Source organism: Marmota flaviventris, chromosome 11 (assembly GCF_047511675.1).
Source record: "Marmota flaviventris isolate mMarFla1 chromosome 11, mMarFla1.hap1, whole genome shotgun sequence".
Taxonomy (NCBI): Eukaryota; Metazoa; Chordata; class Mammalia; order Rodentia; family Sciuridae; genus Marmota; species Marmota flaviventris.
The window spans coordinates 2,984,565-3,002,430 of NC_092508.1; the positions used below are offsets into that span (position 1 = coordinate 2,984,565).

The following is a 17,866-nucleotide window of genomic DNA, read 5'->3' on the forward strand; positions in this document are numbered from 1 at the left end:
TGGTGGGTGCCCACAGGCCCCTGGTGGTGGTGGTGGTGCCCAGAAGCCTGGGTGGCATGAACACAGACCTAAAGAAACTCCCCACTGCTGTTGCCTCCAACCCCATGTGCAGGGTAGGAACCTCTGGGATGTGGTCACCATGGCTGCAAGGCTTCACATGCTTCTAGCTACACCCTCTCTCCAGGTCTGTGGTGCTCTTGTTGCTATGCCACCTGGGGCGGGGGTGCAGTTTTGAAAGGAGCCAGACCCAGCCACCTTGGTGTAACTTCACTCAGGACCATGGCTCCTGCTGAGCACTCACATAGGAGCCATCCAGAAAGGGTGGTCAGGACTGCTCTGGCTGAGCAAGAAGCCAGTAAGGGGAAGGCAGGGAGCTGGACGTACACAGTCATGCCCCAGGGAGTGGACAGGCAGTGGCATCAGGGAAGTGTGGCTGCAAGTACAGGGCTGGGACAGCTGTGTAGCTCATGAGTGATTAGGAGCTGGCGTCCAGTGAAATGCAGCCTGTGTATCCTCATCCATCAGTCCTGGAGGACAGGCCCAGGTGAGGTCCGGCACTGCCCTGGCTGTGTCCCTCACACACCCCCAACTCACACCCTCACTCCAGCTTCCTTCAAGTGTTGATGCTAGGCGTGGTTTGGAACGATACTGCCTTGGTTTGCACTTGCTAATATCGTAAAAAGCTGGCCTCTTTAACCAGTCACATGGGAAATACAACGTGTACAAAGAGTAATTAAAAATCAGCAAGCAGCCGAGTCTGCTCTGCTTTTGCCCTTGACGATACTGCAGCTGTCTTTACTTTGGCTTCCGACTGCTCCCATTTCATTTTTATCCCAGGTGCACTGATTGTATGAATATATCTATTTTTTTTTAAATAAGAAAAAGAGTTGATTTGCTATGCTTATAAAGATTAAAAAAATGACCATAAATACACAGAATAACAAATATCAGTTAAGGAACTTCTTTCCCAGTGGGAAAAATAAAAACCACATAGTTCAAGTATTTTAACATTTAAATTTTTATTTTTCCAACAGGACATTCTTAAAAAGAAGTTAACAACTTCAATTTCAAATATAAGGATTAAATAATGCAAATGAAAAGCTGTCATTTTCAGTGAAGCTATTGCCTAATTACCCTGGAAAAAAGTATTCTCATGACTGAACTGAAGCAAAAATCCATTAGCAAAGCTTCACCTGATGCTGTGAAGAGTCTTCTTAAGGTCACTTATGTCTAGACCATGCCCTTGTCTCCAGCCAGAGTTATGCTTGGTAATGGCTTGTGGTTCCACAGTGTTTTGTGTATGAAAAGCGTAGACTAAGAGACACTACTGAAGTCGCTCCAATTGTAGGTTCTGCTGCGGAAGGAAGTCCCGACACCGTAACGTTCCCTTAACCTTCATTCAGAAAGACACATGAAAAGAAAACTCAAGTCCCACCTCCAGCCTGACTTTGATCACCACTGGAGTGGCACTGAGGCTGCTGTGCATCAGAACCGGAGCTCCCGAGAGGCCCAGTGTGCTTAGAAGAGACCTGAAGGTTCCACCTGGTGGCCCAGCTTGGGGCAGGTGCCTGTAGACCGAGGCATCTGGTGGCCACTGGGGCTCCTTCTGTCAGAGGCAGGGGAAGAAGCAGCACTTCCAGGCGGCACAGAGAAAAGCCCACGTCGCCACGCTCTTGGTTGCCAGCCAGCGGCTGGCACTCAGAGCTGGTGCTCACTGCTGGGACAAGAGTGCGCTCCTGTTTGCTTTCATCTTTTCCAGGCGCTTCACCAAGTGGCCGTTGCTCACCTCAAGCTCTTCCGTTTTATCTAAGGCAGAGCGAAGCTGAAAGTAGGGGAGAGGCAGTGAGCTCCGAGGAACTGTTTCCTCCCAACAAGGCGGGTCCCCTGTGGCCAGAATTCCAGTCCCATGGAGAACTACAAGTACTGACTGAAATCCTAAAACGCCCACGTGTCTGTGTGCTTCTTAATTTAGAAGGTGGTTCCAGGCCATGGTTCTGGCGTCACGAGTAACCAGGAAACCTCCTCCTCTGAGACTAGACCCCAGACAGGGCACCACTGGGGGCCCTGACACTCTCTCACCGGGAAGCAAGGCAAAAAAATACGAACCAGAGCGAGCCCGGGCCTCAGGGGAGGAGGCCCCCGTGGCTTGGGGCAGTCAGGAGCAAGGTGTCCGTGGCCAGAGACCAAAGCAGGAAGGCAAGAGGCTGTTGTGGCTCCGAACCTCGGCTGAGCAGAAAGCCCAGCAGATGCCCCAGGGAGAGAGCTGCACGGTCACCGGGGCATGGAGATGTGGGAGCATCTGCGGCTCTGCTTCTACCCAGAACCCATGAGCAGGGTGGTGGGGCCCTGGGACAGACGAACCTCCCCCCACCCATGCCACCAGCAGGGGCAGAAGGGAACGCTGCTGGCGGGAAGTTTCCCCTAGTCAGGCCTGGGGCCTTCCTGCCAATTAAAATCAAGCACAGCTTCATGAACCACCACACGGGAAGGGCAAGGCCACCTGAGGTGAGTGTAGAAGCAACGAATGGCAGCAGAGACGCCCAGACACTGAGCAGTGTCAGATCAAAGTGGAAAACAGCAAGTTGTGCTTGGGACGTTTAAAGGGATGAGATACAACTTACAGCAGTGCTGTGCCCCAATGTACAGACCCACGCTCACCAGGTGCTGTGAACATGGGCTGGGTGAACAGCTTTGCAAAGTGTCTTCAGGAAGGTAAGATACGAGTAGTTCTTTTTTAATATTTATTTTTTAGCTTTAGGTGGACACAGTATTTTATTTTATTTCTATGTGGTGCTGAGGATCGAACCCAGTGCTTCACGCGTGCCGGGCGAGTGCTCCACCACTGAGCCCTAGCCCCAGCCTAAATACACGTAGTTTTTAAAGAAAGCCTGGCAGCACAGCAGATGGCCTGTGCACAATTCAGCCTCTTGGGGCGCTTCAGATAGTGTTGGCCGCTGCCCACGTCCAAGCTTGCTCCATGTGACTAAGTATGTAGGCATAAGTGGCCTGGCTGCTCCTTGATCTCACTAACCAACTCGACATTTATGGATGGTCCTGTGGTAGATGCTCATTGGCTGGTTGGACAGTCAGGGCCATCCAGGGTCCTGGTCCTAGGCTCCTGACTGGCTGCCCTGCCATCGCCTTTGTTAGGACGATAGCACTTGGTATGGCTGGGGACCGCTGGCCATGCACAGCCTCATGGCAGATTTAACCCAAGTAAATCCTCCCTTGATGGCCCAACCAGAGGGACGGCCACACCACTCTTTCCCTAAGACAGTCTAGAAAATTTACCTCTCTTTGGAGTTTCCGTTTTTCTGCCTTAAGTTCATCTTCTATTTTTTCTGCATTTTCAGCAGCTGATTTATAACGTGACACTTGGCTCTCTAACCTTATTACCTGAAAGGCAGGGAAAAGCCATCTGTATAAGTCAACAGGTCCGTTTTCTTCTTCTAATTGCTTTATTCTTCTCAAGAACCTAGGGACTGACTGACTTAACGAAACAGAGAATACACCCTGCGAGTCACAGTGACACAGCCCGTGGGAGAGGACTCAGCGTCTGGCCAAGCAAGGCGTCTGTGCAAACAGTGGCACGGTTCTGAGCCAGCAAGGGCTCCTCTGCCTCAGCGGTCACAGGCAATCAATCCTCAGGCCTGGTGCCGCTGCCCTGGCGTCTGTCCTGCTGGAGAGCCGTAGGCTGAGGAAGAGCAAAGGTCCTGCCAGCACCTGGCTCCAGGCTGACCTCTCCCAGGGGTGGCAGGTGGGAGGTTGGAAAGGACAGAGCAGGAGTGCAGACGCCTTTGGGTGGCAAAGGCGGTGAATGCCTGCCAGCATGCTTCATTAAGTGGCACACAAAAAACAAAAACCCACCCTGGGGTGTGCTCACGACCGAGGGGGAAAGTGCCTGTTTTGACCTCTTCCTTGGATAGGACACAGATTGTCCTTGGGATCAGCATCTGGAGGTGGGAATACCCCAAGTTAGAAACCAGGGAGAACTGCCCTGGCTAGCAGAGAAAGGCAGGGTGACAGCATGAAGTGTGTTCAATTAGCTAAATTACTTTTAAAGAAGCAAAGTTTTAAAAAATTCCCAAGCCACATTGGCTATCTTCTACAACTGACCAGTATTTCTAAAGGATTGGTAGAACAGCCTAACCCTAATAGTCATCTCTCCTTGCACTTGCTCTTTCTCCAAGAAACACCTTGAGAGACTTGCTGCCTTCATTTGCCCATATCAGGACCATTTTTGGTTCTAAAAAATCTCTGCTATTTTGTCCCCAGCCCTTCAGGTGCTATTTTTAGCCAACAAAACTTCAGTTAATCATCCGTTTGACTGCCCATGACTGCTTAAGAGGTGCTCACATACATTTTGTTCTAATGCAGTTATCTCTTGCTCAGATTTTGCAAGTTTAAATTTGAGGTCGCTGATCTGTCTGTTGGCATCCCCTAAAGGTTGAAAGAAAAGGAAAAATTGTTAAGCTCTTGGGCTTTGAAGATGTTAAAACAGGAGTTCCTGGGAACCAAGTCTTTATAATCATCTTGCAGATTTCTAAGTGCTGGTCTGTGGCTCCACAATGTATTGGAGCCAAGGATCGGAGAAGGCGTGGTGTGAACCCAGGCTGGGAAAGTGCCTCTGTGCCCCCTGCTTGGGAAGGGCAGGAGAGCCCAGGCGAGCGCCACCCCTGAGCCAAGACGACAGACCAAGGATGGAGTTGGGACGGGGAGGAGGGATGGGCGTGTTTGGTCTCCTTTAAACCTGTTTCTAGTTATTGACGTAAAAAGTGCCTCCCGGTCTTTCCTGCAATCAGCAGATTAAGACTGCAGTGCCCAGCAGAGCACCCGTGGCTCCCCTCAGTGCACACTTGCACCTCTGGGGACACCTGCTCTACGCCACAGGCCTGGAAAGCAATGTCCTTGCTCTGCCCACAAAGAAGTGCCTTTGTGCCTCTGTATCCAGGGCCTCTGGGTGGGGGATGTGAGGGCTCCTGGGCTTTCTGTGCCGTGACGGCTTAAGGACAGCGCGTGTTAGAGTGTATTCTGCACAAGAATTGACATTTACTCTGTAGATCCACGACGTGCATGTCTGTCCCGTTTTCCAAGGCAGCATCTTCAGGGCGCAGACTGTCTAGCTTGCCATTCTTCTGTCTCCCCTCCAGCTGCCCTTTGAGTTTCTTAATCTGAAACACCCACCAGTAAAATGTTAATTTCTCTGTTCCAAAGGAAACCGAAAAGCTGAGTTTGTGCCCTATGGGAAGGGAAGCAAACATAAAGTGAAAACCAGCCCCCCAGAAGCACAGCAGGCCACGGCCTGAAGCTGAGTGCCCCGTGCCCAGGAGACAGGGATGACATGACTGAGCAGGAGAGGACAAGGGCAAAAGTTGACAATCCACCCTGCCAGAGGGACTCTCCCTTTAATCAAGACCAACTCCAGTAAGTAAATAAAAACCTTTTCCAATAGGTGCTCTTCTCAGAAAATACTAGACATACAACGGATGGCAAAGGAGCTTTCTTTACAATACCAGGCACGAATTGTTTTGTAATTTGGACGAAAAGTCGTTCTGAAGGTGAAATTCTTTGGGAACTCAGGAGGAGGCTGTACATAAAGCCACCCAAAGAACCAGCCAACGGATGGCGCGTCAGTGTGCCAGTGACCTTTGTTTTATTCACAAGAAGCCAGACAGGGCCACTTGGTGTCTCCAGGCCTAGCAGTGCAGGAACTAAGTCCCCCCAGGCTGTGCCAAGGACCCAGTCACGCTGCAGGTTGTACAGAGGTGTTTGCCAGTCTGCAGGGAGTGGGTGTGTGCACAGCCCTGCTCTCCTGGGCAGGGAGAAACAGGAGGTGGGATCGGCAGCTGGAGAGGAGTGCCGGACGCGCAGGTGCCCAGTGGCGAGCCTTGCCCTGCTTTCTGGCTCGCTTCTGACCTCTGAGGCATCCTCTGGGTAGCCATCTCCCTGCACCTCTGACCAAACACGGACCACGGTGCCTGCTGGTTCAAGGACACGGTGCAGAATGACAGTGGATACGTGTTAAAAGTTCACATTGTTTTATTTATTTGTGGTGCTAGGGATGGATCCCAGGACCTCGAACATGACAGGCCATGGCCTGCCACTGAGCCACACCCCAGACCGGATGGTGTTTCTAAAAGAACACAGGATCCCCGAGACTCCTGCCACCACAGATGCTTTATCCAGTCTTGAAAGAGTATTCAACAGAATTGTAAAAAGTCAGGCAAATGCATTTGGTTAGTAGCTTCTGAAGGAAAATTAGAGGAACTGAGTTTCCTTAGAAGGTGTTGTGGAGTAATTTAGTAACCGTCCTGAACACGGCAAGGACAGTATCCAGGATTTCTTGAGGTCAGAGAGAGAATGAAGATAAATCACAGTTAACAATGCTGATCAACCATTCAAAGAAACGCCTGCCGGAAGGGACTGATCACTGGGCACAAGGCTGATGGGTGGTGACAAGCACCAGTGAGAGGAGAGGTGCTGGCAGCGACCAAGGCCTGGTCTCAGCACTTAGCCTGGGCCTTCCACACTAACGTGCAATTCAAGCAGCAATCCACTAGAACGTACCCAGCTCAGTACAGTGGCCTCAGGTCTCTGAGACCTCCTCCCTAACACTCGCGTGACGTATGATGTTCTGTTTGGACAAAATCAAGCTAAGGTTTGGCTTATGGTTCTCTTCAGGCATGATGTATTGGGGGTTTTCTGAGTGCACTAGATGTCAGGACGGGAAGGCTTGTGGTTTCACGTGCCCTGCTAAAGTAATCAAAAGATCGTTACCTGTTCCAGCAGGCATTCCCGTTCATCAATGAGCTTTTTCAACCTAATATCTGAAGAGAGGAGAGAGACACAGGTTCGGGTGAATGGCACGCGGCGCCCTCCAGCGGTGGCTCGCCAGGGGATGCTGGTTGGGGTTAGTGAGATGAATGATGAAGGCAGAGTTACACACGTACCATGGTGGATGAGGCCAGGCAGGACAGGGAGGTACTCAGCCAGGGGAGGCGCCACCTCCCGACTCACTTCTGGGAGCAGCATCCGGCTCATGCAAACAGGCTAGTCTTCTACTTAGGTTAGCATGCAAGAACGCCAGGCAAACCACACTGCAACACAAGAGCTCACAGGCTTCACGCTTCAGGTTGCCGGGGGGGCAACACGCATCCCGAATCAGGACACAGGAGCACCACTGCAGCCTTCCTCCCTGAGCTGACAGCTCGGGTGTACCTATCTTGTTTCTCTTGTAGACTCACCAGTGACAGTTTTGACTCTGTTTACAAATCCAAGCACGCTGACAACATGCCCTAACCCAGTTACTCTTTGAAGGCAAGCGTAGGGATGGCTGGTGTTTTTACACACCCCCGCCAGGCACATAAGGATGTGTACAAAATGTGTCTGTAGCCCCAACACCTCTGTGCAGGAGGGTACTACAGCGTTCAGGTTCAGCGGGACCAAGACCTGGGAGTGTTCACATCTGCTTAAAGGCAAAATCTGGAGAACCGATGCTGACAGGGATGCACCCGCACACACTCTGCAACATAGGCAGGCCCTGTTCTAGCAGCTTCCGGGCGTCGGCCTGTATCAGCCCAAGAGCCCGGTGGGTGGGCCATCACTCCCCTCTTTAGAGAAGGGGGAGGCCCAGGGCGGTGGTCCCTGTCCAGGGCCTAGCAGCCCGGCCTCGGGGTGCTCCAGCACTTCCAGGCTAGTCCCGCATCTCTGGGAGGGATGCGGACCCCTGCCTGAGCTTGGATTCCAAGGGGACCCTGCCCCACATTGCTTAGCTCTAAATTCTCCATCGAGTAAGACACTGATTTTCATTTGCCGTGTGAGAAGAAAATAACCCACATAAAATGTGTCTTTGTTTTCATTTAAAAAACTATCTGGCCACATTCTAATCCAATTTACAGGTTTTCTCTAATTTGTTTTCTAAAAACCCTATTTTGAAAGGCACTATGTAACAAAAGAGGAGAAATTTTTAAGCAGAAGATAAATTCAGGATCCTTTCTGGAAATGCATTTTAAAGGCTAATGGTGTCTTACAGTTACTTCATTTCTTCCCTTTCATAAATGCATCCAACACAGAAATTAATTTTTTCGTGGTCATAAACTTGGTTCTTTTACCCAATATCACTTTTCATCTTATCCTACATATTTTTTACTCCTATATACAAAACACTGAATACATCTGAAAATGATCCTGAAGCTCATATATCCATTGTATAATTTTACTATCTTTTATTATTTGAGTCTAAGAAGTCTCCAAGAAGACTTTAAAATTTTAGAAAGGTAGTAGGAAATAAATTTTAAAATGTAATCTTAGTGAAAGAAAAAAATACAGGTGATCTGACTTTTAGTCTTATAGTGAGACTATTAAAAAATAGGCAGAACTTTAGGAAGAGAAATTTTAAAGCAGAATAGGAGAACAAAATGAAAACTAAACAGCTTTCAGAAAATGGAAAAAAGCAAAATAACTTGATATAGAGAAAATAAAAGTACCACTTTTCAAAGCTTTAAAAATCAACAAGTGTAACTTGCTTGGTGAAATGACACATCAGTGGTAAACTTACCGTTAACACCTAACCAGAATGCTAAAAACCCAGGATTATCCTGTATTTATGCAGCAAGTAGCCTTGCTGGTCAGAAATACTCCTGCACAGGCAGGTGGAGACTACTCAGCCAGCCCCTGCAGTGTTTAGAAATGAAGCACAGAAAAAGGTCAAGTCCTGATTTTAGGGCTTCCTTCTATACTGGGAAGCTAAAATCAGAAGACTAGTAAAGGTATTTTAATGATATTGCTAAAGAATTGGATTTTTAAGAAATCTGTTTTAAAAAAAGAAATGTTTTTTACACATTAATAATATATTAATGACTCCAGCAAACTTTATGGTAGACATTTTAGAGATCCATGAATGGGGAACAAAGAGGGAAAGACTTCTAGAAACTTCCTGGGTAGGCAAACAAGTACTGGGATCCTCAGTCATTCCTTTGGCCTGTGTGTTGTTAGTTAGTTCTCCATCCAGGGGCAGCACGATTCAACTAACAGCACGTGACAGCCGGCACAGATCTGATCATGGCAGGACAAGCACGTATTCTGAACCTGACACACACGTGTGCTTCCCTCCCCTTCGTTTAGGGGTCTGGGCATTTGGAAGGAATCTTCCTATTGGTTCCCTTGGCTCAGTGGCCATGGTGGCATGCTGCACCATGGGGTCTCCTTGGAAGGGACCAGACCAGAGGGACCCCAAGCTCTCTGAACCCCAGGAGTAGCCTTCCAGGGTTCTGGTGATAGTGGAATTTTAGTTTCATTGGGTGTTCATTGAATCAGAAGTACTAAACATCATAGAAAGTAGTCAGTGCAGTACAGTTCATTCTTAAAAATGATTTAAAAAAAATGCTACTGCTTTCTAACCTTTGCATAACAAAATTAAAGCCCCAAATCTGTTCTTTCTTATTTTCTATACAGACTCACAACTATAATTTTGAAGGAACACTTACATTTTAATATAATAGGTATTTTCTGATTTGGGGCTGACACACAACCAAGGTTTTTAAGATCTTGTTGAATGAACACTTTTCTCTCTTCTGTTCCAGCCTAAATTCCTCTGGCTGAGAGATAACTTTGCAATTCTCTTGAGTTTGAACCTTTTATTGCTGGAATCTTTCTAAATTGCCTTGACACTGAATATGCCTAAGTTAATCACTTCTTGGGGGCTGAAGGTCCCTCCCTAGGACAAGCAGGGGCTGGGCTGGGCTGTGGTGCTGTCACATGCACAGGGCACAGAAGCTGATGTCTGCCATAAAGGCACTGGAAGGACCAAGACATGACTCTGCTGCGGCACGCTCCTCCCTTGATTGTCTGCTGCTGATTCTCAGCTTGGGCACCCCACTAGACAGCTGAGCCTGTGCCTGTCCACTGGCCAGTGCCTTCAGCTATTCAGTGACCAGTGTGCTTGTCAATGAACAAATGAGCAGGTGAATGACAGAGGCTGGACAGTGAGCTCAAGGACCTGTGGTGTGCCTGATGTAACGTGCTGCTGGAGAACTTGGGAGAAAAGGATGGAGCTCAAGAAGACCAGAGGGTGTTACTCTAGTGTCTGGTTGTGGGGGGCCTCTGAAAGTCGAAACGAGAGCTGCCTTCCCACACACCCTCCAGCTCCAGCACACAAGCGGCTTGGCTGCAGTGACATGGACCAGGGCCCCTTGCATCCTGCAGAGCCCTTGGCTGGAGCCTCCAGCGAGTCCCCCACTTTCCTGCGTTCATGGCACAAGAGGAGAGGATTCATCATACCCTCTGTCCTCTTCCTCCGGGCACTTGAGCGGCACCGATCAAGGTTTACTGGCCACTTTGATCATTCTCCCCAACTACTCTATGTTGGCATGCTCAAATGGAGACCCTCCAGCTGGGGCCCACCTGGGGGGTCCAGAGAGCACAGGAAACAACACGAGGGACCATCTTCTCACTTCTCCAAGCATGGCCCTCTACCAGTGCCAGGATGGCCCCAGGGAAGGCACATACCTACTACTGCCAGGCGGTGAGGAATAGAGGCTCAGAGCCCTGCGGGGTCAGCAGCCAGGAGCAGGGCCACTGTGTGAAACAGCAGCCAGGGTCAGAGGTCAAGCAGCCCACAGACTAAACCACAGCCTTGTTAAATTATAAAATGCTTTTATTTTAGTTATGTAACACTTAGGTTCGCCTCCAAATTTACTGAGGTTTTGGTCTTTCTGTACTCAATTATATCTTGTAACAGTTAATACAAATTCCAATAATCTTATAAAGTGTCAATAGCATTCATAATATACATTCCCTTGTGATTTTATACTTTACCATTACTTTTTACTTAATTTATGATTATTTAAAATTTTTTTATATAGAAAAAATATAATTTTCCAGGCAGATCAAAACAAAAAATTCCAGTAAAAATATACTGAGAATAACAAATAAAAATATTTATACCAAAATACCAAAAGTGATTCAACTTTTTAAAATATCCTAGTTTAATCTAATGAGTAGTTTGCACTAGAACAAGTAATGTTTTGTGTTGCTCTTTTGAATAATGACTAAGACATTCAAACAAAAAGAGAAGTAATTTTAAGTTAAAAAATTTTAAAAGACTGCCCTTGTCTAAATACCACAGTAGGAAATGCAATTTCAACATATTTCTTGATAAAGATATTTAAAAAATAATCTTCATATACAATGAATCTGATGCTTCATAAGCATGAAGTGAAGTCAAAATCTACAAAATAAACTTGGTCATCTGGACAATGAGATCCAAGGGTATTGGCATGAAATTAAATACATGAGGTAAAGAACAAAAAGACCTCCCTAGTGCTTTCAGATATTTACTTGTTATCCCTAAAATGATCAATTATTGGCCTAAGGTGCATATCTTATCACTCAGTGACCTACATGCCATTTGGACATTTATTTCAGTTAAATAAAATACTATGCAGGTTATAATGTACATGTTAAAATCAAATATGGAAGTACACATATTAGTTTAAATATGCACAATATTCATGATGCAGAAATCTAAGAGTGCTATTTGGTCATTTCATTGGATGTTGACATATTTGGTCAACATCTACATGCATAATGGCCTGGGGTCTAGCGAAGTAGTTTTACTTCAGGCTAGAATATAAAAAGAGTACAGGTATACCTTACTGTTTGCTGCTACTGGAAAGCTCTCCATCGGAACTTACTCTGAAAACAAATGTCTTTCTTCCTAATATGGGTGACAACCTCAATGATTAAACACGAACCTGTAGGTAACAATGTAGCTAATGTAGTAAGTGAGTCACTGTCATACAGTACATCTAGATCAAGTAGGACGTTCTGCACTGTTGCCAGTGAGATCGAGGAAAGCGTCTCTGACGCCTGGACTTGCTGTGCGGAGTGGGTAGGGCCTTCTCTGCAACCTTGTCTGGCGCCCGCCGTCTGCCCGTCTGCGGCCTGCCTGCCCTAGGACATGGTGCAGTCTTCTTTGCTCTTGCCCCTCTCGCTTCCTTCTCCTGCTTCTCTTCCACCCTCTGAACTGGAGTCCCCCGTCTCCCCTGCTGCTGCTGACAACTCACTGCTTTTTTGACCCAGGCTGTCCTGGGCTTTGTCAGCCACCTGACCTGGGTGTTGGGACGGATCCTGCCTCTTGGCACTTTCTGCCCGAGAGGCATCATCAGTGTCCACTGAGGGGCTGTTTTCCAGCAGGGAGCTGCTGTCCCCTTCTTCCTTCTCTGGTTCTCGAGGACTGCTCTGGGCGCTGCTGGCTGCTTTGTCACCACCATCTTCATCTAATGCTTTATCACTAGCACTAGCACCTGACGACTCAACTGTCCCACCTTCGGGATTCAGCGTGCCTCCGTGAGACATTCCCTCTGCCCTGGTCTTCACATCACCGCCCTCTTGCTGAAGCTTTCCATTCAACTCCGTTTCACGATTCCCTGGACAATCCACAGGCTCCCTGCTTCCTGCCACAATTTTCTGCTCTGGATTTTGGGTCACCTCATTTTGTGATTCCACTACTCGTTTCTTGTCAGAAAACTGCACCTGCTCTTCTTCCTTAATCTCGCCTACCTCTGCGTTCTGATAGCTCAGTTCTTTCTTAACACCCTCAAGGGATTCTGCAGCTGCTGGTGATCTTTTCTTCTTGTTTTTCTTCTTCTTGTTCTTATTCTTCTTCTGGGGTGACTCTGATGCCTCCGCCTGCTGGTCACTCTTCTCCTCCTCTGGTTCCTTTGCATCAAGCAGCTCACCTTCAGCATCGGCCCTACCTGAGCCTGTTGCTTCCTGATGGCTGCCCTTGGCTGCTGGAGCACCAGGGACGGGCTGGGGTTCTGCGTGGCCTGGCTCCTCATCCCTCACCTCCGTAGCTCCACCCTTTTCTGCACTGTTCTTCCCACGGGCTTCTGTGCTATGAACTGGGGCCTCTCTCAGCTCAGTTGCCTCCTGGTTGGTGAGCTCCTTCTCTAAGCTCTGCCCTGCACTGGTGCTAAACACACACTGTCCACCTTGAGACACTGGGTCATCACCATGCTTCAGAGGACTTGCAGGCGCTGTGCCCACTTGCTCCCCAGCTGGCACTCCCCCTGCCTCTACTATACTCCCCAGGGGACCCCCACTTGGCCCTCCAGCATCTGTCCTGCTCATTCTTTCAACTTCGGGTATTGGCACAGGAGCAGATTCCTGGCATGTTTGTGGGCTAACCTCTTCCAAGTCGCTTTTCCAATCCTCCTGCTTTTCTTTTTCCTGCCTTCCTACAGATGGCTCACTTTGGCTTTTGATATCCAAGGCAGTGCAACTGTCCTGCCCACTCGTGGGTACTGGGGCTTCCTTGTCTAAATCCCTCCAATAACCAGGCTGCTCCAGGGAAGCCCCAGTTTCACCATCTGGCACGTCTATGACCCCTCTTGACTCAACCTGCCCTGGACTTTCAAGGAAAGCAGTATTCTCTAGAACTTGGTTGTGAACCTGCTCCTCACAGTTAGCATTTGCTCTGGGTCCTGGGGACGGGGCACTGTCTCCAGAGGTTTTCTGCTCCTCCACATTTTCACCAGGATGTGATACATAATCCTTTACTGTGTCCTCTTTGTGCTGTCCTTGCTCAGTATTCTGCAAGATTGCTCTTTTCCCCATATTCTCCACAATTTCATTTTTCACCTTCACTTCTGTGGCTCTTCCTAAAAGACCATTGAGAGAATTGAAGGGACCCCATGATGCGGTGACCACTCAACATATATTAAAAAGTAAACACAGGCTCTAATTCCCACCCAGCCCTGTTCCTAGAGAGAGTGAGTCATCAAAGAATCACATGAAATGGAGGCTTCTGCCATTTAAGTGTGGCAAAGCAGCAACTGCATTAGCAAGAATCTGATCAGTGAGGCCTGGCCACCATCTCCAAGGCAACAGTGTGCTGGTGCCGCCGTGCATGAGCTTCTCAAGGTGAATTCACGTTTTAACACAAAGAAACAGCTCTGGATCAGACAGCCAAACAACCCAAAATGATGGGTTTAAGAATGGACTGCAAGTCCGTTCCCATTTCCAAATGTACATCCTGACACCTCGTGCTTTTCCGGTTATCAAGTGGCTTTGCTGATCAGAGCCCCTAAGTGGCTCTCAAATTGTTGTTTTTAAAGAATGTTCAGTTCAGTTTCAGAAGCTTAGACTCAAGATCCATCTTAATGAGGATACCTTTAAAATAGCTCCTATAAGGCAAAGAGAATGCTATGCTCCACTGCCCAGCATTCTCTTCCTGAAAGAGTGTCCACATCTGTCCTGAGTCCTCAGCTCAGCCCAGGAGCCTATGCACCCCAGCAGGGGGCAAGGCTGGATGCCAGGGGACCACTTAATTAAGACACTGTTTACAAGTAGGAAGCTTGACACTGCTTTGGAACAAACAGTTATACTTGAGATTCTCTAAACCAAGCCTGAGCCTATTAGATACCATGTTACTGGAAGCCAAAGCCTGACAATCTTGTAGCCAGTGGTCTCCACACTGGGACCATGACCCCAGGAAAATAGGGGAAATACTAGCACTACGATTTAGTTTTATTTTACCTTTTAAAAATTTCTATTATTCTATGTCTTATGAGGTACTTTCTATATCAATGAAATAGTACACATAAGTACATTAAAAGATAACATGTGTATTGATAAATTCCCACAATCCTTTACTGACGGGATATGTGAGCTAAAACATTAAAGACCATCACAAAGCTGGTATTTAAGCAGCTCATGGTGGTTATAAAAGGTATGCAAAACAGCTATTGGACAAGAGCAGCATGGTCAATTCCTACCTGCTCAGCACCCCTTCTAAAGGCATGATGGCAATTCATTAATTCACCTTTCCTTCCCAACAACTTTTACACAGTTCCAAGTGCTGTGTCTTTAGGAGTGGTAAAGATAAAAAGGGACTTCCCTGGGAGGTGAGTCCTGAGAAGCTAAAGCCTACAGGTTTCCACATTTGCATAAAGAAAACTAAATAAGTTGAAAACTTCTAATTTGCAATTAAAAATCATGGGCTCTCTCTTATTCCAGCCTCACTGATAAAAACTTGAAGGCAACTGGTACCAGGGACAGACCAGGCCTTTTTTAGGGGGTGCAGCTTCAGGCTGAGGGGTTATTCCAAAGCCAGACTGTATGATGAATATTAGTGAGTTGCTGCAGGTCGCTGAAAAATCACATAAAATCTCCCATGATCCACTGGACTCCACCACCTGATCCTCGTGCGGAAGCAAGGGCATGGCATTTGAAGGAGCATGCTCGACCAAGGCCTCCTACACCCTGGCCACACCCACCACCCAGGACTGCCTGCCCCCCACCCAGCTGGGTGGAGACCCACAACCCGTGTGTGCTCCGTGTGCCCCTCGTGCCTGCGGGACGCTGAGCGGGGCACAGGCTGTGACAGCGTGGCAGGCCCCTGCGGCCACCTAACCTGCTTCGCAGCCTCCGCTGCTCTGATCTGATAGCTCCATAACGAAGCAGGTTGAAGCCACACTTGGCACAGATTTGAGGAGAGCACGGTCACCCAGTGCTGGTCCCTCCTTACACTCACAGCTTTGAGACGCAGAGGTACGTGGATTGAGCCACTGTGGTAAGCTGGAGGAGGTGCATGCCAGACAACGCGTGTGGGCCCTCACACTGATTGGCAGGAAATTACCATGACGTGACAGAACAAATGGCATGCTGTGTGACTGTTAATTGATCAGTTACGATTGCTTCAATTCTAAAAATGCATGGAATGTGAGCCAATGCTGATTGAAAGATGAAGGGATCAGGAACGCATACTTACCCAGTGTCCCATCCCCGGCCGACTTGAGGGCATTTAACTCCTCTTTAGTGATCTTGGTGGAGCCGTGGTACCCAACATTGTTTAGTGTATCTGAAGTCTCTCCATTGTTGGCTATTTCTGAATTTAGGATTATTCCATGTTTCTGGGAACAAAAACAGGCTCACTGTAATACTCAGAAATATCAAGTTAAAACTTTTTTTTATTAATGATCTTAAACAAGGAAAGTATTTTTCCTGGAGAGGGAAACTCCAGAGGGACGCAGAGGTGCCTGGGCACCACGCTTGTAAGTGCTCCACCAACACACAAGTCTGTGGTGGCTTCCTCCACATGCTGCCTCCTTTGGGCTCCTATCTGGGACCTAATTTTCTGGTGACAAGATACTTTCAACAGGGATCCTTTAAACCAGGCATAAGAGCCCCTGAGCTGCCACAAGTGGCACACCAAGCCGTCCCTGGGAAGTGCCCCTCAGCCACACAGCCCTGAGAGAAAGGCCTGCTCGGGTGTTCTGGAAGGAATGAGACTCATGCTGGGGGGATTAAAAGGGGTCCAGAATGCTGCATGCATTCAAAAGAATGAGCATGTCCACGACACGGAGAGACGCTTGGCAGCCCTGGGGTCCTGACTTGCCGGCCCCCCTGCCTCACAGCTCTTCTCCGATGCTGCGCGCACAGCCTCTGAGGAGCATCATTGGCCACCTGACTCAGGCCTGTGCCCTGCGGGTTCATCGCTCTGGCTTTGACCAGGGAATTTAAGAGCAGACACTGACATGTCCCCGACACTGAAGGTGTCACCAGGGCCATGCCTTGTTCAACACTCCCTCCTGCAGCACTCCAGAGCCCCCCCCAGTTGCTGCCCACTGGGCTTCTACTCTGTCTCAAGCCAGCAGCTGCAGGTCCCTTGACATGGTGTCCAGGATGTGGGCTGTCCTTCTCCCAGGACCAGGAAGGTCTCAGGGTCTCAAGCATGGGCCTAACCCCACCACTTAGCCCAGACACTGCTCATCAGGAGAAGTCTATGAGGGGAGGCTTTATTCCAAGGACACAAATACATTTTCCAACCTGGAGGAATATTCTAGAAGGCTTACTAATGAGTATGAGGAAAACTCAGGTAACAAAAACAACAAAAAAAACCACCCAGAGCTGAAAACCTGAGCTCCTCCCAAGATCACTTGTGCTTGTGAGCACCAAATGACCCCGATCTGCACATGTGAATCCTCAGGGCAGTGAAACTACGCCTTGCGCGCACCAATGTCACAGTATAGACACAGCTGACACAGTCACAGAAGCCCAGAATTGGCTGTTGCCACCGGGGTATTTTTAAACAGACTTTGACTTCATACCTTCAATTCCTCTTTCAGCTTGACTATTTCTTCTCTAAGATCATCTCGTTCGCTTCTTATGGAATCAAAGAACTCTTTCTGCCTCTCTAAGGCCTGAGTGTGCAGCAGAGCAGAGAGAAAGAAGACAGGCAAGAAGAGCAGTTACTTCAGGAGCAGCAGCGAGAAGGCGGCTCTACCGTCCACACACTAACCAGCCCAGACATGGAAAGATGCCTAAGGAGCAGACAGAACAGGCAGCAAGCATCTGTGCGATGGCCGGGCGCAGGGTGCTAGCTTCTGGAACCTCACGAGCATGCTCGTGGAAACCAGAGGCGGCTTCATGGCCTCGAGTGCTAGCTCGGCCTGCACTCGCACGGTGTTGAAGTCCCCACGAGCAATGTGTTCACTTCACTGAGGGACAAACAAAGAACCAAGAGGAGTGCTGAAGAGCCCCCAAATGGGAACTCTTCCGTCATTTTTACACATAGATTATGGGTGTTTGTTGTCCCTGATAAAAGTAAAGCAGTCTGAACACATGCATCTGTGCACAGGCACTCCTAGCTAAGTGCTGCTGGGTGTGTAAAGTGCAGCCAGGGTGCAGTTCACACAGTGGACCTGCAGACACATGGTCACACACCGCTAGGCCTTTATCAGGGCTGGGTCATGTGAGTTGCTATGTTTTAGAAGCCCTTTGCGACTATGGCTCTGTGGGGTCCCTGTCTTCCTATCTGTCACTGCTGAACGTGGGTGGGCTGCCTCTTTGCAGAGGGAGT

At 48.5% G+C, this 17,866-nt stretch overlaps 1 protein-coding gene across 27 annotated transcripts in view; it reads right to left on the reverse strand.

The window, feature by feature from the left end:
- Positions 1-994: 994 nt before the first annotated feature.
- The window catches only part of Lrrfip1 (LRR binding FLII interacting protein 1), a 127,718-nt gene continuing 110,846 nt past the window's right edge, over positions 995-17,866 (reverse strand). For 12 of the 27 annotated variants that reach the window (XR_011709217.1, XR_011709214.1, XR_011709213.1 and 9 more), the window contains 4 exons: positions 17,115-17,207; positions 15,776-15,917; positions 6,951-13,664; positions 6,746-6,827 (listed from right to left, as the gene is read on the reverse strand). Coding sequence is in view for 8 of the 27 variants with exons in the window: in XM_071619508.1 (XP_071475609.1) it covers positions 11,953-13,664; positions 15,776-15,917; positions 17,115-17,207 (1,947 nt within the window). In the remaining 19 variants the exon portion in view is untranslated. Of the gene's footprint in view, positions 1,823-3,291; positions 3,397-4,360; positions 4,441-5,053; positions 5,172-6,745; positions 6,828-6,941; positions 13,665-15,775; positions 15,918-17,114; positions 17,208-17,866 lie in introns of those variants that run through there. The other 15 variants (XM_071619514.1, XM_071619513.1, XM_071619512.1 and 12 more) reach the window with 6 other exon arrangements.